Genomic DNA, 18,555 nt, shown 5'->3' with positions numbered 1-18,555 from the left:
TCAGGAACAGACGCCAGTCAGACAGAGGGCTTTGATAGTTTGTGTGTGACAGGATAGCACCCATAACTAACAGTGGAGAGGGATGGATCAAGACCAGTGGCCTGCCATTTTAAAATGGCTACCACATTGTCATACGGTGGCACCAACTGCCTAGCCCAGGGTGATCTTGTGAAGATCAAAATAGGTTGAAAAATACTGTAGGTTTTATCCTCAAGGGAGTTAAAGTGAAATACAATAGATACAACATTGAGGTTGTCGTAATAAATACACGTAAATCGTAAATCACAGGGTGTGGAGTCTACCTTTTTTGGCTGATAGACTGAGTGGACACTGGCATAAAACATAACCCACCCATCATTCCCTCTGCAGACTCAAGATATACAACCATCATTTTGGATGGTGGGTGATCTGTCCCATAGTATGTCTGGCATCTGGCTCTGATGACACTAAATCTGCTGGAACAGTAATGGAGTCCCTCGGTTGTGTTTTAATGGCAACCCGGCCAATTATACGATCCATCTATAAATCAAAACTCCTCTCATTATTCGTCTCTAAAGGATGAAAGGAGGGTGATAGAGATCATTGAGATCCCTCATATCGTACACAATAGTGTCGTGTCTTTGGCTATGCCGGATTAATTGCTATGACATGCTATTCTATAAAATACTTTCTCCGTAATTAATATTACCTGATTGAGCTAATCGGGTAAATGTAATTAACTAGAGAGTCGGGCACCACAAAATAATATTTATAGAGCTGTTATCTTCCGAATAAACTCTTAAAGATTTAGCAATATTTTACATCAATAGCAGTCGACATTAGTCGTCATCTTACTTCAGTCTCATATTCTGAAAGTTGTAAATTCTTGGTTATCTGCAAGAATCCTGCCTAACAAGTTGAATCAGCAATACAAAATTGGGTTTCATTATTTATTTACTAAATACCTAACTAATCACACAGAATAACATATTCAAAGAATTAATTATACCGGGATAATTCTTTACGTCATAAAGGAAAACGTCCCTAGCGGGCGGAACAGATATGACAGCTTGTTACACAAAGGAAAAGGGGCGGGTTTGAGTGAAAGAGCGGGAAGACTGAGGAACAAAGGGAATAAGCTGTGCTATCGTAAATACAGTATCTTATGCATTCTAAATTACCGCCCATTTGGAAAAGGAAAATGCAATAAATATTTACTCTGAGCTGTGCTTCAGTAGGTTGGTGGTAGATGGAAGGCTGTGTTGCCGAACCGAGTCCTTTGTCCTTTGAAGAATGTCTCTCGTGGTCACTTGGATACTTTGTAGTAACGTCGTTGTGTGGTAGAACGCCGTTGTGTGGTAGATGGGATACTCTGTCTGTTCCTTCCTAACCTGCGTTTGCAGCTGCGGTTGCTAACTCAACGGCTAGGAGGTATCACTTCTGTCGTGAATAAGAGTTCAAAGTTCATACCATTCGCAACCAAAGCTCATGCTGATGTTGGCTTCGTTCTTGTAGTTTTGTCTGAAACATTCTGACATGGGATCGTCATCTCACATCAGCGGAACAGAAAGTTATGTTGTAGTCAAGAGCTTATATAGGAAGGAAGAGGAGGGTGTGTTTGAAAAGTTGTATAGCCTTTGTCCCTTCACAGGGGAGGGCCACTGATTGAGCAGCCCTATCTTATGAAAATCCAAATCTCACATTTTAGAAGCTAAAATCACATTTCATCCCATCACAAATCATTTCATATTCAAACATTTAAATTGAACAACAATTCCATGTGCATCTGATAACTCTGATGTATAGACTTTCCACTGTGGAGTTTGTCATCTTATCATTGATGACAATGTCTCAGATGACAACCGAACTGACATCATATTCATTAAGTACCACTGCATATGTTCAATCGTTCAAATCTATCCCCCAGGCCAACGGCATGACAATAGCAAATAATGTCTTGACTAAATTAGACCAATATCTCCTGAAATACACTTATAAGTCAATAATACCAGGCACTGATATGTAATGACACTAATAATGTGTCAAAGAGGATTTTCCACCTATTTTATCCAAGTTTCAGTTGAGATGGTTTTCTGAAGCTTTTGCACACTCTGTGTTGTTGTGGGCGTTGAGTTATAGGATGACAGATGTGTTGTGGGCTTTGGTTTAGATTTTTTTTTTTAAATAGAACAAAAGAAAACTATTTCATTTGGTTACAAAAAAACGTGTTTGAATGACCGAATAGCCTGCATTCCCCTGGCAGATATGGCTGAATTCTCTTCTGTCTCAGTCTGTGACGTTTGCCCTCCGCCCATGCCCGATCCAACGAGGCAGTCTGTGACGTTGGCCCTCCGCCCAGGCCCGATCCGACGAGGCAGTCTGTGACGTTGGCCCTCCGCCCAGGCCCGATCCGACGAGGCAGTCTGGCGGCCTGGGCCTGATTCAGACTGACAGTATCTGTCTGTGCCTCTGTGTGTTTGCAATACTGATCTAGAATGATGTTCTCAACTCAAATCCATCCTAAATCTAGGCTATCCCTTGATCTCGCAAGCCGTAATAAAAATCTTGAGCTTGAATGTCTGTCGAGAGAGAGCCCTCTTCCTTGTGTAAAAGTAATATCTCTGTTCTACCATGAAGGTTCATTTGAACCCCAGTCAGCATAAGTTGGGCTCCACTACTCACACATTCCAGACATCCTCTAGACATCCTCTAGACATCCTCTAGACATCCCCTAGACATCCTCTAGACATCCCCTAGACATCCCCTAGACGTCCTCTAGACATCCCCTAGACATCCTCTAGACATCCCCTAGACATCCTCTACACATCCTCTACACATCCCCCAGACATTCCCCAGACATCCCCTAGACATCCTCTACACATCCCCCAGACATCCCCTAGACATCCCATAGACATCCCCCAGACATCCCCCAGACATCCCCCAGACATCCCCTAGACATCCCCCAGACGTCCTCTAGACATCCCCTAGACATCCTCTAGACATCCCCTAGACATCCTCTACACATCCTCTACACATCCCCCAGACATTCCCCAGACATCCCCTAGACATCCTCTACACATCCCCCAGACATCCCCTAGACATCCCATAGACATCCCCCAGACATCCCCCAGACATCCCCTAGACATCCCCCAGACATCCCCTAGACATCCCCTAGTCATCAAAGGGCATCACAGTCATAGGGGTTGATGTGTGAACGCTGACTTCAAATCAGTTTTCTCTCAGAGCTAGAACATCAGCTCTGCTTTCATCTCTGATGTGTCTTAATAAACTCTGGTCACTTGAGCTTGAGTTTATTATAATATGGGTACTTTGGATCCTGTATGCTGATTGGCTAAAACATAATTCAAGCCGTGTGTATATGAGACAATACTTGAGAGTGTCATATGGGCAGTTTCAATTTAGTCACACAGAAAAGGCACTCTGGTACTCTTAACACTGAAAACTGTATTCCACCTCCATTCTGAAGTTGCCTTTTCTGATTACAACCATTTCAACCATTGCTAAAAGTTTTCCCTCTTCCTACGTTATTGCTTCTACGTCTACTCCTCTCTAAGCTCGCTGTGTCTTCCCGATGCACTCCGTTTACTCTTCTTGTAGATGGAAGCCCCTGGGAGCAACCTTAACATATTTGGACAATCTGAATCAGCGCCTAACACGGTGTTTCTGCTTGTGCTCTGTTTTCCCAAGCCAGTGTCTGTCTCTGCCTCTTTAGCACAAATCTCCCTCTCTCTCTCTCTCTCTCTCTCTCTCTCTCTCTCCCTCTCTCTCTCTCTCTCCCTCTCTCTCTCTCTCTCTCTCTCTCTCCCTCTCTCTCTCTCTCTCTCTCTCTCTCTCTCTCTCTCTCTCTCTCTCTCTCTCTCTCTCTCTCTCTCTCTCTCTCTCTCTCTCTCTCTCTCTCTCTCTCTCTCTCTCTCTCTCTCTCTCTCTCTCTCTCTCTCTCTCTCTCTCTCTCTCTCTCTCTCTATCCCTCTCTCTCTCTCTCTCTATCTCTCTCTCTCTCTCTCTCTAATACACAAAAGCATGTTTTTGTCTTCTGCTGTTTTTATATCTCTTTCTCTCCATGCATCGTTCTCTGGAAATGACATATTAGCCTGGGGTTTCACCGGTGACTGTCAGTATATGTGAATATGTACTGTATGACATATTAGCCTGGGGTTTCACCGGTGACTGTCAGTATATGTGAATATGTACTGTATGACATATTAGCCTGGGGTTTCACCGGTGACTGTCAGTATATGTGAATATGTACTGTGTGACATATTACCATGGGGCTTCACCGGTGACTGTCAGTATGTGTAAATATGTACTGTATGACATATTACCATGGGGCTTCACCGGTGACTGTCAGTATATGTGAATATGTACTGTATGACATATTACCATGGGGCTTCACCGGTGACTGTCGGTATATGTGAATATGTACTGCATGCATAAACCTCATAGTATCTCTATGCTATTGAAACTGTGCATTTGCAGTTAGGTTTTGAAAGGCAGATAGTGCTGTGGGAAATGGTCTGTAAGTTATCTTGTGGGTGAGTCACTTGAATCCAGAGTGGTGCAGCGGTCTAAGACACTGCGTCTCAGTGCAAAGATGCATCACTACAGCCCCTGGTTCGATCCTGGGGTGTAAACACAACCAGCCGTGATCGGGAGACTCATAGGGTGGTGCACAATTGTCTGGGTTAGGGGAGGGTTTGGCTGGGGTAGGCCTTCATTGTAAAATAAGAATTTGCTCTTAACTGATTAGCCAAATTAAATAAAGGTTAAATAAAAAAATAAAAATTTCGTCAAAGTCCAATATTTTCATTAATTTTAAGTAGAAAAGCTCTGATGAAAGGCCAAGAGGCCGACACTTAAGCTTGAATAAAACAGTGATTGGCGCAAAAGAGAGGTTTACAGGTTTCTCTTTTCTTTGAAGGAATCAAATTATTCCCACATACCTTTAACCAGATAACTCAGATGTACGGCCTTGGATTTAGTCTATTCAATCTGATACACTATAAGGATTTATACCTTATCACGCTTCAGAGAGCATTTCTCACTATTTCTACATTTTACAGTGGCTTAGGGTACGAGTGAGAGGAACAATGTATTTTTGTACTAAAGCTGCCCAGTAAAGATTGTAATTTCATGTAACACTCCTTCCCTCTTCCTCTATCGCTCCTTCTTCCTCTTCCCCTTTCTTTCTCTTCCTTTCTCTTCCTCTCCCTCTCACTCTCCCTCTTCCTCTTCCCCTTCCTCTTCCTCTAGCTCACATCCCTCCAGTTTATTAATCCTGCTATCTGAACAGCAGTACTAAATGAACTCTCCTGTTAATCCTGCTATCTGAACAGTACTAAATGATCTCACCTGTTAATCCTGCTAGTTGAACAGCAGTACTAAATGATCTCTCCTGTTAATCCTGCTATCTGAACAGCAGTACTAAATTAACTCTCCTGTTAATCCTGCTAGTTGAACAGTACTAAATGATCTCTCCTGTTAATCCTGCTATCTGAACAGCAGTACTAAATGATCTCTCCTGTTAATCCTGCTAGTTGAACAGTACTAAATGATCTCTCCTGTTAATCCTGCTATCTGAACAGCATTACTAAATTAACTCTCCTGTTAATCCTGCTAGTTGAACAGTACTAAATGAACTCTCCTGTTAATCCTGCTATCTGAACAGTACTAAATGAACTCTCCTGTTAATCCTGCTAGTTGAACAGTACTAAATGAACTCTCCTGTTAATCCTGCTATCTGAACAGTACTAAATGATCTCTCCTGTTAATCCTGCTATCTGAACAGCAGTACTAAATTAACTCTCCTGTTAATCCTGCTATCTGAACAGTACTAAATGAACTCTCCTGTTAATCCTGCTATCTGAACAGTACTAAATGATCTCTCCTGTTAATCCTGCTAGTTGAACAGTACTAAATGATCTCTCCTGTTAATCCTGCTATCTGAACAGCATTACTAAATTAACTCTCCTGTTAATCCTGCTATCTGAACAGCAGTACTAAATGAACTCTCCTGTTAATCCTGCTATCTGAACAGCAGTACTAAATGAACTCTCCTGTTAATCCTGCTATCTGAACAGCAGTACTAAATGAACTCTCCTGTTAATCCTGCTATCTGAACAACAGTACTAAATGATCTCTCCTGTTAATCCTGCTAGTTGAACAGTACTAAATGAACTCTCCTGTTAATCCTGCTATCTGAACAGCAGTACTAAATGAACTCTCCTGTTAATCCTGCCATCTGAACAGCAGTACTAAATGAACTCTCCTGTTAATCCTGCTATCTGAACAGTACTAAATGAACTCTCCTGTTAATCCTGCTAGTTGAACAGTACTAAATGAACTCTCCTGTTAATCCTGCTATCTGAACAGCAGTACTAAATGATCTCTCCTGTTAATCCTGCTATCTGAACAGCAGTACTAAATTAACTCTCCTGTTAATCCTGCTATCTGAACAGTACTAAATGAACTCTCCTGTTAATCCTGCTAGTTGAACAGTACTAAATGAACTCTCCTGTTAATCCTGCTAGTTGAACAGTACTAAATGAACTCTCCTGTTAATCCTGCTATCTGAACAGCATTACTAAATTAACTCTCCTGTTAATCCTGCTATCTGAACAGCAGTACTAAATGATCTCTCCTGTTAATCCTGCTAGTTGAACAGTACTAAATTAACTCTCCTGTTAATCCTGCTATCTGAACAGCAGTACTAAATGAACTCTCCTGTTAATCCTGCCATCTAAACAGCAGTACTAAATGAACTCTCCTGTTAATCCTGCTATCTGAACAGTACTAAATTAACTCTCCTGTTAATCCTGCTAGTTGAACAGTACTAAATGAACTCTCCTGTTAATCCTGCTATCTGAACAGTACTAAATGAACTCTCCTGTTAATCCTGCTATCTGAACAGCAGTACTAAATGATCTCTCCTGTTAATTCTGCTAGTTGAACAGTACTAAATGAACTCTCCTGTTAATCCTGCCATCTGAACAGCAGTACTAAATGAACTCTCCTGTTAATCCTGCTATCTGAACAGTACTAAATGAACTCTCCTGTTAATCCTGCTAGTTGAACAGTACTAAATGAACTCTCCTGTTAATCCTGCTATCTGAACAGCAGTACTAAATGATCTCTCCTGTTAATCCTGCCATCTGAACAGCAGTACTAAATTAACTCTCCTGTTAATCCTGCTAGTTGAACAGTACTAAATGAACTCTCCTGTTAATCCTGCTATCTGAACAGTACTAAATGAACTCTCCTGTTAATCCTGCTAGTTGAACAGTACTAAATGAACTCTCCTGTTAATCCTGCTATCTGAACAGTACTAAATGATCTCTCCTGTTAATCCTGCTATCTGAACAGCAGTACTAAATTAACTCTCCTGTTAATCCTGCTATCTGAACAGTACTAAATGAACTCTCCTGTTAATCCTGCTATCTGAACAGTACTAAATGATCTCTCCTGTTAATCCTGCTAGTTGAACAGTACTAAATGATCTCTCCTGTTAATCCTGCTATCTGAACAGCATTAATAAATTAACTCTCCTGTTAATCCTGCTATCTGAACAGCAGCACTAAATGAACTCTCCTGTTAATCCTGCTATCTGAACAGCAGTACTAAATGAACTCTCCTGTTAATCCTGCTATCTGAACAGCAGTACTAAATGATCTCTCCTGTTAATCCTGCTAGTTGAACAGTACTAAATGAACTCTCCTGTTAATCCTGCTATCTGAACAGCAGTACTAAATGAACTCTCCTGTTAATCCTGCCATCTGAACAGCAGTACTAAATGAACTCTCTTGTTAATCCTGCTATCTGAACAGTACTAAATGAACTCTCCTGTTAATCCTGCTATCTGAACAGTACTAAATGAACTCTCCTGTTAATCCTGCTATCTGAACAGCAGTACTAAATGAACTCTCCTGTTAATCCTGCTATCTGAACAGCAGTACTAAATGATCTCTACTGTTAATCCTGCTATCTGAACAGCAGTACTAAATTAACTCTCCTGTTAATCCTGCTATCTGAACAGTACTAAATGAACTCTCCTGTTAATCCTGCTATCTGAACAGTACTAAATGAACTCTCCTGTTAATCCTGCTAGTTGAACAGTACTAAATGAACTCTCCTGTTAATCCTACTATCTGAACAGTACTAAATGATCTCTCCTGTTAATCCTGCTATCTGAACATCAGTACTAAATTAACTCTCCTGTTAATCCTGCTATCTGAACAGTACTAAATGAACTCTCCTGTTAATCCTGCTATCTGAACAGTACTAAATGATCTCTCCTGTTAATCCTGCTAGTTGAACAGTACTAAATGATCTCTCCTGTTAATCCTGCTATCTGAACAGCATTACTAAATTAACTCTCCTGTTAATCCTGCTATCTGAACAGCATTACTAAATTAACTCTCCTGTTAATCCTGCTATCTGAACAGCAGCACTAAATGAACTCTCCTGTTAATCCTGCTATCTGAACAGCAGTACTAAATGAACTCTCCTGTTAATCCTGCTATCTGAACAGCAGTACTAAATGATCTCTCCTGTTAATCCTGCTAGTTGAACAGTACTAAATGAACTCTCCTGTTAATCCTGCTATCTGAACAGCAGTACTAAATTAACTCTCCTGTTAATCCTGCCATCTGAACAGCAGTACTAAATGAACTCTCCTGTTAATCCTGCTATCTGAACAGTACTAAATGAACTCTCCTGTTAATCCTGCTATCTGAACAGTACTAAATGAACTCTCCTGTTAATCCTGCTATCTGAACAGCAGTACTAAATGAACTCTCCTGTTAATCCTGCTATCTGAACAGCAGTACTAAATGAACTCTCCTGTTAATCCTGCTATCTGAACAGTACTAAATGAACTCTCCTGTTAATCCTGCTATCTGAACAGTACTAAATGAACTCTCCTGTTAATCCTGCTATCTCCTATCAATTTAACACCATTACTTTCTCAAACGTTAGCCATCTGAACGCCGGCCTCCGAACACAACCCCCAAATTTGATTTATTAGTTAAACAATGTCTCATCAATGAACCTTTGACTTGAATCCCGTGGAATATTTAAGAAGCGTTTTTTTTTCTCTCTCACCACAGTTTAATTCCAAACAACCACAAAAGGCGTTGTCTCTAACTCGATGGTAACGAGACCCTTTAAACCGGGTGAGAAATTCTTTCTCATTTAGGGTTTGTTGTTCTTTCCGCTACTGTCCTTTAATCTAGCTAGCTTTTGGCTCCCTTGAATGAATGAAATCACACAGACAGGTTGAGATGAAAGACACACTTCCCCATCCAAACACAGTTGTCCGTTAAATTAACTCCATTCCAACGCCAATTATCTGTCCTTGGCGATGGGGCCAAAAATGCCACGTCTCCATTAAACTCTCAGGCCTTAATTAGGGTAAGTGTAATGACCACGGGGCTGACAGTGGTGGTGGGCACCATGCCCAGACATACTCACCAGGCCCAGCATCTGGACCCACTGACTCCACAAGACCCCTCACCCCCCTGGGCAAGAGACTGCCAGCAGGGGCCTGGTGGTGCTAGCATTTAGCAAAATCTCTATGAGAGAGAAGCTCAAAAGCTAGCTCGTGCACAAGTTACTTCAGACAGTTGATGAGCTTTCGATTTTGGACGTTGAACTAACCATTTAAAGAAAGCTATCATAACACGTGTATTCTTAGTTATACTGAGTGAGAGCATATAGGCCTTGTCTCCCTGTAGGCTTCAGTAGAAGCAGCACAGTGGGCACAGCTTTGAGTTGAGCAGTGATCTCTGGCTCAGAACACACACAGCCATCAGCAGAATCTGTCTCTCTCCTCTGTGAGTTATCCAGGTTAACACTGGGGAAGATGAAAACACCACTCGCTCACACTGGGACGTGAAGAAATAGCTCAAGCCCTGCTAGGCCACTCCATTTTGTGCAGCTCTGTCAGAGCTCTCAGCGGAAACATTGCCGAAGGAATGGGAGATTTCGGCGACTTGGTGTCTGTGTGTGTGTGTGTGTCTGTGTGTGTGTGTGTGTGTGTGTGCGTGTGTGTGTGTCTGCAGGTGTCTGTCTGTCTGCCTGTCTGCCTGCCTGCCTGTCTGTCTGTCTGTCTGTCTGTCTGTCTGTCTGTCTGTCTGTATACGTGTTTGTGTGTGTGTCTGTGTTTCCTCTTGTTTATATCCATGTATGTGTGCCCACCGTTGTGTGTGCTGCCCTGCTGAGTGTTAGAGAGTAATGCCGTAAAGTAAATCCACTTGTCTGGGGCCGGGTGGACGTGCTCTCTGATCACTCCCCTTCATCATGGCCAGATGCCCACCTCTCCCCTCTTCCCTCTCTCTCCTCTCTACTCTCTTCAACACTGAACCACTCTCACTGCTCTCCTCTCTCTCTCCTCTTCCCTTTCTCACTCAGCACAGTATCACTTCCAGTCCAATCTGTGTAAAGGCGTCTGTCTGCTTTCCAGCCGAAACAATTCGGAAGAATGCATGATTTTTTTACGATGACATTTTGTGACTGTTTTTGTTCGTTTAGGAATTCGGTCCGTTTTTTCGGCTGTTCGGGCACATTACAATAATTTTTAAGGTCAGCCCGAAGTTTGGGAGCCGAAGTCTACGCCCCTTCCTCCGTTATTGGTCAGCTGTAGGGATTCTTCAATAAAGTCTTTGTTGTCATTCAACAAGTGAGACGACTCATTTTCATGTACATATTTTCATTGAGAAATACTGCCCCAATCATCTTGTTACAGTAGATGTAAAATTGAGCGACTAAGGTCTCCTCTGCAAAAACGTCAAAATTAATGACAGATTTCTTAAATTATCTTAGACCATTTGGAGGAAGTGTATACTTGCTATGGCGTCTCAAAATGTACAAACAGTACTATTGTGCTTTTTTTTCTAAATTTTCAAGCGAATGTCTTTTAAGGGAGTATGTGAGCACACTCGTTCTGTTCACCTAGCCGGTTTCGCCTAGCCGCCACCTGAACTGAAGCATGCTGACGCCTTTTGGAGTTTGGACAGACTATCTCTTTATAAACCCTTCAGGGCTATCCTTACTGGCAATAGCACAATACAGCTTTAAACAATTACTCTTAATAACATTTTATATACAGTAGGTTTAATAGCATTCAAAGAGGCAGTGTAGAGACCATTTGCATTTAAATTCTAGGCATATATCAGATGCTGTTATCCAGAGTGACAATAAGCACATTCAGGTAAGGAAGAGGACAGAATAGAAATCATGCCAATTTAATCTATTTGAATATAGAGTTCCTCTGTGTCTGCTATACTTGCTGGTTGGTCTGTGTTTAAAGTTATATCAGAGTCTCCTTTATACTTTGGTGTGATTCACAGCAAAAATGTAGAATATGTAGCCTTGCAAAATGAAAGCTAATTGACTAATTGACCAGAGCACGCCTGTCAATTTTCCACAGACGTCACCCTTGGCCAGCAAAACTGCACCATTCAACAGAAAGTGTCGCAAATAATTACGTTCCTCGCACTAGCCATTCCTAGGTGTTTGTCTTGGCTAGGCTGGAGAAACATTCTCAAGTAGTCGGCCATCAATCTCAGACATCTCAGGGTCCTTTACACTGCAGCCGTCACCTAACCATCACATTCTCATGAAACTGCCACAGTTTGGGGCTTTGCGTTTCGCCGCTTCGCCGCTTTAAAGAGAGAGAGCTAATACGGTAAGAGAGAGCTAATACAGTAAAGAGAGAGCTAATACAGTAAAGAGAGAGCTAATACGGTAAGAGAGAGCTAATACTGTAAGAGAGAGAGCTAATACGGTAAGAGAGAGCTAATACGGTAAAGAGAGAGCTAATACGGTAAAGAGAGAGCTAATACGGTAAGAGAGAGCTAATACGGTAAAGAGAGAGCTAATACGGTAAGAGAGAGCTAATACGGTAAAGAGAGAGCTAATACGGTAAAGAGAGAGCTAATACGGTAAGAGAGAGCTAATACGGTAAAGAGAGAGAGAGCTAATACGGTAAGAGAGAGCTAATACGGTAGGAGAGAGCAGTAAGGCAGATTAAAGCCAGTTGCGGTTTTCTGGGCCTTTTCAAATATGTAATCTGTTCTGTCAACTCTGGCCGTCAGTTTCAATATGTGAACCTGTAATGCTTCAGGTTTAGGAGTACAGGAAGGGAGAATGATAATAAAAAACTGAAATGGCTGTAAAGAAAGAATGATTGCTTTTGTATTTTGACTCGATTCCGTAAAACCTGTCATTCCCTCAGACCCAAGATATTCACCTCTCTCTGTTTCTCTGTTTCTCTTCAGATCCAGTGACTATGGCACCACCTACACAAAGCTCAACCTGATGCCTGGTACAACCATCGTGGTCTCTAACTTCTATATCTGCCCCACCAACAAGAAAAAGGTAGGAGGTGGTATAACACTCGGGTGCTTTGGGAAAGCTTGGTGACATAGACTTTATGAAACACAAAGTTTAGGAGAAAGTGAGGGCACTCACTCTTAAACATTACGTCAGGATGAGAGATTTGATTGAACCTGCTTCTCATTTCCCTGTTCCGCCCGCCGTGGCAGCTCGTCCAATCAGCTGATGTTATCCCCTGGGCCTGGGGCTTTAATCAATAAGAGATTGAGAAGATTAGACAAAGTGAATCGTCCATACCCTCCATTCCACTAATTCCCAAATTCAGCTGGGACTCACTGACTCATCCTCCAGGGTCATGCTCACGCAAATACACACGTTTTGACAATGATTGGGGGCGAGACATCGGTAGCGGTTAATTGCCTGGGAATACAGTCATCATAATTTCCTTGAGCGAGAGAGAGAGAGCGAAAGACTGACTAAAAGACTGACTGAGAGACAGAGAGCTGAGTGGACAAGGGGAGATTAATGTCTCTGGGGTCCTGACTGTGAGTGTCTGTCTTCTGACAGACTGGTAATAGGAAGTATGGCTGAGCTTGGTATTCAAACACACCCCAGAGTTAGCATGAGGGGATTCCTCTTAGTGAAAGACCAACCACTGCTGTAGTGTAGCATTGTGTCTGTGGTTGTGTTTGTGTGTGTGTGTGTGTGTGTGTGTGTGTGTGTGTGTGTGTGTGTGTGTGTGTGTGTGTGTGTGTGTGTGTGTGTGTGTGTGTGTGTATGTGTGTGTGTGTGTGTGTGTGTGTGTGTGTGTGTGTGTGTGTGTGTGTGTGTGTGTATGTGTGTGTGTGTGTGTGTGTGTGTACGTGTGTGCATCTGAAAGTGCTTGCATGCCATGTGTATGTTGCAAAGATGTACACTACCGTTCTAAAGTTTGGGGTCACTTGTCCTTCTTTTTTAAAGAAAAGCACGTTTTTTGGCCATTAAAATAACATCAAATTGATCAGAAATACAGTGCAGACATTGTTAATGTTGTAAATGACTGTTGTAGCTGGAAACTGCAGATTTTTAATGGAATATCTACATAGGCGTACAGAGGCCCATTATCAGCAACTATCATTCCTGTGTTCCAATGGCATGTTGTGTTAGCTAATCCAAGTTTATCATTTTAAAAGGCTAATTGATCATTGGAAAAGCCTTTTGCAATTATGTTAGCACCGCTGAAAACTGTTGTTCTGATTAAAGTTAAAACTGGCCTTCTTTAGACTAGTTCAGTATCTGGAGCATCAGCATTTGTGGGTTTGATTACAGGCTCAAAATGGCTAGAAACAAAGACCTTTCTTCTGAAACTCATCAGTTTATTCTTGTTCTGAGAAATTAAGGCTATTCTGTGCGAGAAATTGCCAAGAAACTGAAGATCTCGTACAACACTGTGTACAACTCCATTCACAGAACAGCATAAACTGTCTCTAACCAGAATAGAAAGAGGAGTGGCCCCGGTTTGCCCCGGTGCACAACTGAGCAAGAGGACAAGTACATTAGAGTGCCTAGTTTGAGAAGCAGAGAAGCAGACGCCTCACAAGTCCTGAACTGGCAGCTTCATTAAATATTACCCGCAAAACACCAGTATCAACGTCAACAGTGAAGAGGCGACTGTGGGATGCTGGCCTTCAAGGCAGAGTTCCTCTTTCCAGTGTCTCTGTTCTTTTGCCCATCTTAATCTTTTCTTTTTATTGGCCAGTCTGAGATATGGCTTTTTCTTTGCAATTCTGCCTAGATGGCCAGCATTTCGGAGTCGCCTCTTCACTGTTGACATTGAGGCAGTTTTTTTTTGCGGGTACTTTTTAATGAACCTCCCGCTATCTGGATCAAAATCGACAACATCCGGTGAAGCTGGAGCGCGCCAAATTCAAATGACAAAATTGTAATATTAAACATTGAACATACATCGTCTTACATCGTTTTAAATCTTAACTTCTTGTTAATCCAACCGTGTTGTCAGATTTCAAAAAGGCTTTGCGGCGAAAGCATACCATGCGATTATCTGAGGACAGCGCCCCACATTAAAATACTTTTTCAAACAGCACAGGCGTCACAAAATCCAAAATAGCGAGAAAATAAATCACTTACCTTTGAAGATCTTCCTCTGTTTGCAATCCCAAGGGTCCCAGCTACACAATGAATGGTTGTTTTGTTCGATAAAGTCCTAATTTATATCCAAAAAAGTATGTTTAGTTGGCGCCTTTGATTTCAGTAATCCACTCGTTCAACATGCATACAAACAAATCCAAAAAGTTACCGGTAAAGTTTGTCCAAACAAATCAAACGATGTTTGTAATTAATACTATGGTACTCGAATATCTAAATTAACAATTACATTTAAGACGGAGAATAGTATGTTCAATAGGGAAGATAAAGAGAAGAGCGCACCTCATTCACGCACCAACAAGACACCTTGGAAAAACTACAACTACTCATTTGTTTTTTCAAAAAACAAGCCTGAAACCCTTTCTAAAGACTGTTGACATCTAGTGGAAGCCCTAGAAACTGCAATCTGGGAGCTATTTATTTGTATATCCCATAGACTAGCATTGAAATGGCCTGTGACCTCAAAAGCTTTTAACAGTTTTAGAAACTTTAGAGTGTTTTCTATCCAATGCTACCAATTCTATGCATATCCTAGCTTCTGGGCCTGAGTAATAGGCAGTTTACTTTGGGCACGTCATTCATCCGAACTTCGGAACACTGCCCCCTTGCCCTAAGAGGTCATTAATGAAGCTGCCAGTTGAGGACTTGTGAAATAACCTTTTCAACACACAAATCCTCTAAATAGCCACTAAATAGACTTGCAGATGTAACATTAGTCTGTAGTTGATACTGTGAAGCTTGGTGTCAGTAGAGAAGGATACCACGGACATTGTAGACTGCCTCTAGGTGTGTATTTGGGTCAGACCTGGGTTCAAATGTATTTACAATCCTTCAAATAAGCATTTTCTTGAACCTGCCTTGAGTGCCAGTTGGGTGAGGTTTTGCACTTTTGGGACCATCCTCCCAGCTTGATTTTGCCAGGCATGTTAAATCAAGCAAAGTACTTGAAAGAAAACACATACTATTTGATTCCAGGTCAGATTTGGGTTCCCCTCAGGCTAGGTTGAAATGAACAGTATCCGTCAATTCTGTGGAGGTAGACAGGTTTTGTTAACATCGACTGGATGACAGGTCATTGATCCAGTACGGGAAGCTTCTTTTAGGTGGTGTGGTGGACGTGTGACTGGCCCAGCCTTGCGTGAATGATAAACCCCTATCCTCAGAGAACTGACAGAGAAGATGAGAGAGTTTTACTGCCTGAAGATAACCTTGTAGAGGGAGACCTCTATTCACACACAGGTGTGGGTGTGGGTGTGAGAGAGAGAGAGAGAAAGAGGGAGGGTGAGAGAGAGAGAGATGGAGGGTGAGAGAGAGAGAGAGCTGGAGGGGTAGAGAGATAGATGGAAGGGTAGAGAGAGAGAGTGAGAGGGGGGGTGTGAGAGAGAGACATGGATGGATAGAGGGCAAGAGAGGGGTAGAGAGAGGGAGGGTGAGAGAGTGAGGGAGGGAGGGGGGGGTGAGAGAGTGAGGGAGGGAGGGGGGGTGAGAGAGTGAGGGAGGGAGGGAGGGAGGGGGGGTGAGAGAGTGAGGGGGGAGGGGGGGTGAGAGGAAGTGAAAGGAAGAAGTGTCAGAGACAGAAAGATACAGAAATTGAGACTGGCCTTGAGAGGAAACAGTCTCCTTTCATTTGGACAGACAGTATCATATAGTTTTCTATGATGGACAGTCAAATAGCAGGCTGATTATGCCTGGCCAGATTGCTGTCTGACTCTCTCTATTGTAATTCCTCGACTCGATAGAAAACTTTAATGGAAGGAAGACCATTTTTTAAAATTGGTTAATTTTCCTCTAAAATACATTTTCCTCCTTTGTCCAGCATTATCTCACGGTAGAGGAGCCGCGCAGGCAATTATGAAGAAAATTATGGTGGAATCTGTTCAAAAGCAGTGAAAGGAGACGCATTTTAATGGCATTTGACCTTCTAGGCAGATAGAGAAAATTAACTGAGAGAGTGTTTGGAGTTTCTTCCCCCTATTTGCCCAGTGCTGTGGAGAGTAACTAGCTTATTTCATATTTAATTCCTTTCTACTGCCAAAACCCTTGTTGAAATATATACTAATCCAGAACTTCTTGGCTATACATTTACTTGGAAGGGAATCCCTTTTGAGCATAGCCTACATCGTTGTGGCAGATAAAGTTATATGTAGTTATGGGCCTTAAAAATATGCCTATATTTGTTATATTGTTTTTTAAACTAGAAAATGTGAGGTTCTACAACTTGAAGCGGTTGATGACCATTGACATGAATATAGAACACAGTTTCGCCCTGCTCGACAAGGGGGAGGAGCCTATCTGAAGGCTGTAAACTGCACCCGCTAAACCCATGAGGTGACCCAAAGGAGACCCAACCAATCCCTTGTTTCTGTTCCCTCTCCACTCCCCTTCCATTCCTATGAAGTCACAGCTGTGGCCTATGGACATAGAGAATCAGCAATGCTTTCATCTCAGGCCTACAGTCACTGGTCTGGGACCTGCTCTGGGAGAGATGCAGCGGAGCATGGGGAACGGTGAACTGAGATCAGTCAGATGCTAGGGTATAGCTAAATCTTACTAGATGATTACTGGTTCAAGGCTATATGGGGATTCTCCATACATGTCCGGACGTTTCAAAAGCTATGTTAAACCTCTGTGAGCCTGGGCCTGTATGTCAAACAGAGAACAGTTGGTTCTTCATGACTGCTCCATCCTATGTTATAGTGTATAACTAGAATTATCTTGATCATTTTACTACTAGCCTATCCCAAGAGCTGGAATCCCCAATCCAGAGGCTCTGGCATGATTCTGGCATGATTCTGGAATGATTCTGTAATGATTCTGTAATGATTCTGTAATGAACCTGGAATGATTCTGAAATGATTCTGGAATGAATCTGGAATGAACCTGGAATGATTCTGAAATGATTCTGGAATGAATCTGGAATGATTCTGGAATGATTCTGGAATAAATCTGGAATGATTCTGAAATGATTCTGGAATGAATCTGGAATGATTCTGGAATGAATCTGGAATGATTCTGCAATGATTCTGGAAACCTAATATACCCAGGTCTTAATGCTACATTTTCTTCCGTATAAGAATGAGTAGCACTACCAAATACAGTAAGATACCACATCTACAACTCCATAGACCTGATTGCTAGCTACAGTAGCTAACGCTCAATGAATTCAGATGATGATACAGTGTGAAACCCATGATCAGGTTTGTCCTGTCCATGGTGGGACCTAAAGGCCTGGTAATGTATTGATCTATTTAACTTGTATCTGAGGTAGGTGACTGTGTGTGTGTGTGTGTGTGTGTGTCCCGCGGTGTGTTGGGGACTCTGTAATCAACACTGTGCCACACATAGTCCCATGACAGGGATAAATGGATTGACCTGAACTAGATTCTCTCACAGATCAATACAGGGGAATATACCATTGGCTCATAGACGGGGGGGATAGGCTCACAGTGCTATCTGGTGGTAGGTAGGGAGAGAATGCTGATTATTGCAGTTACATTATTATGCCATTGCGTGCCTTACTACAATGAGCGATCCATTTAGCTCAAGTTATGTTCGACCAAATGTTATATGATCAAGTGCTGTTTGATTGATTCCTTCCGTTGTGCGTCTACGAAAAGCTGCTGTGGCAGTTTGTTACATTGATTAGGTTTGAAAATAACCCACAGTCCTTTTGGCACCAGTTGTCTTAGCTTCTAAAAAATAAACAGAGATATTTGATCCATTCAGTCAGTTGTGTGTCTGTGAAAAGCTGCTGTGGTTGTTAGCTACATTTATTAAGTTTGACATAACACACCAATTTTGGCCCAGTTCTCCAATATTAGCCTTAGCTTCTAAAAATAACCATCGGCCAATCGCTTTATAACAATCCCAAGCAGATTAAAGCGAGTGGCCAAATTGAACCATAGCCTTTCAATTTTGGAGAGCTGGTTGCCTTGACTGTAACAGGCTGACAGGCCTTTAACCCCAGCTTAAACAGACTGGTAATTATATTAAAACAAGCACTTTGAAATCTCTAATGGGATGTAGAGGGCTTTGTTATGATACTATACTGAACAAATATATAAATGCAACATGTAACAT

General features: G+C 42.0%; 1 protein-coding gene across 1 annotated transcript in view; it reads left to right on the top strand.

The window, feature by feature from the left end:
• LOC139379087 (VPS10 domain-containing receptor SorCS2-like) overlaps window positions 1-18,555 on the top strand; it is a 418,987-nt gene that overhangs the window by 188,609 nt on the left and 211,823 nt on the right. The window contains exon 3 of the mRNA XM_071121886.1: window positions 12,273-12,372. Within this exon, the coding sequence (XP_070977987.1) occupies window positions 12,273-12,372 (100 nt within the window). The remainder of the gene's footprint in view (window positions 1-12,272; window positions 12,373-18,555) is intronic.

The sequence above is a fragment of the Oncorhynchus clarkii genome, chromosome 21, assembly GCF_045791955.1.
Source record: "Oncorhynchus clarkii lewisi isolate Uvic-CL-2024 chromosome 21, UVic_Ocla_1.0, whole genome shotgun sequence".
NCBI classification, from domain to species: domain Eukaryota; kingdom Metazoa; phylum Chordata; class Actinopteri; order Salmoniformes; family Salmonidae; genus Oncorhynchus; species Oncorhynchus clarkii.
The sequence above is the reverse complement of the archived record's forward strand: the minus strand, read 5'-3'. Positions and strand labels throughout refer to the sequence as shown.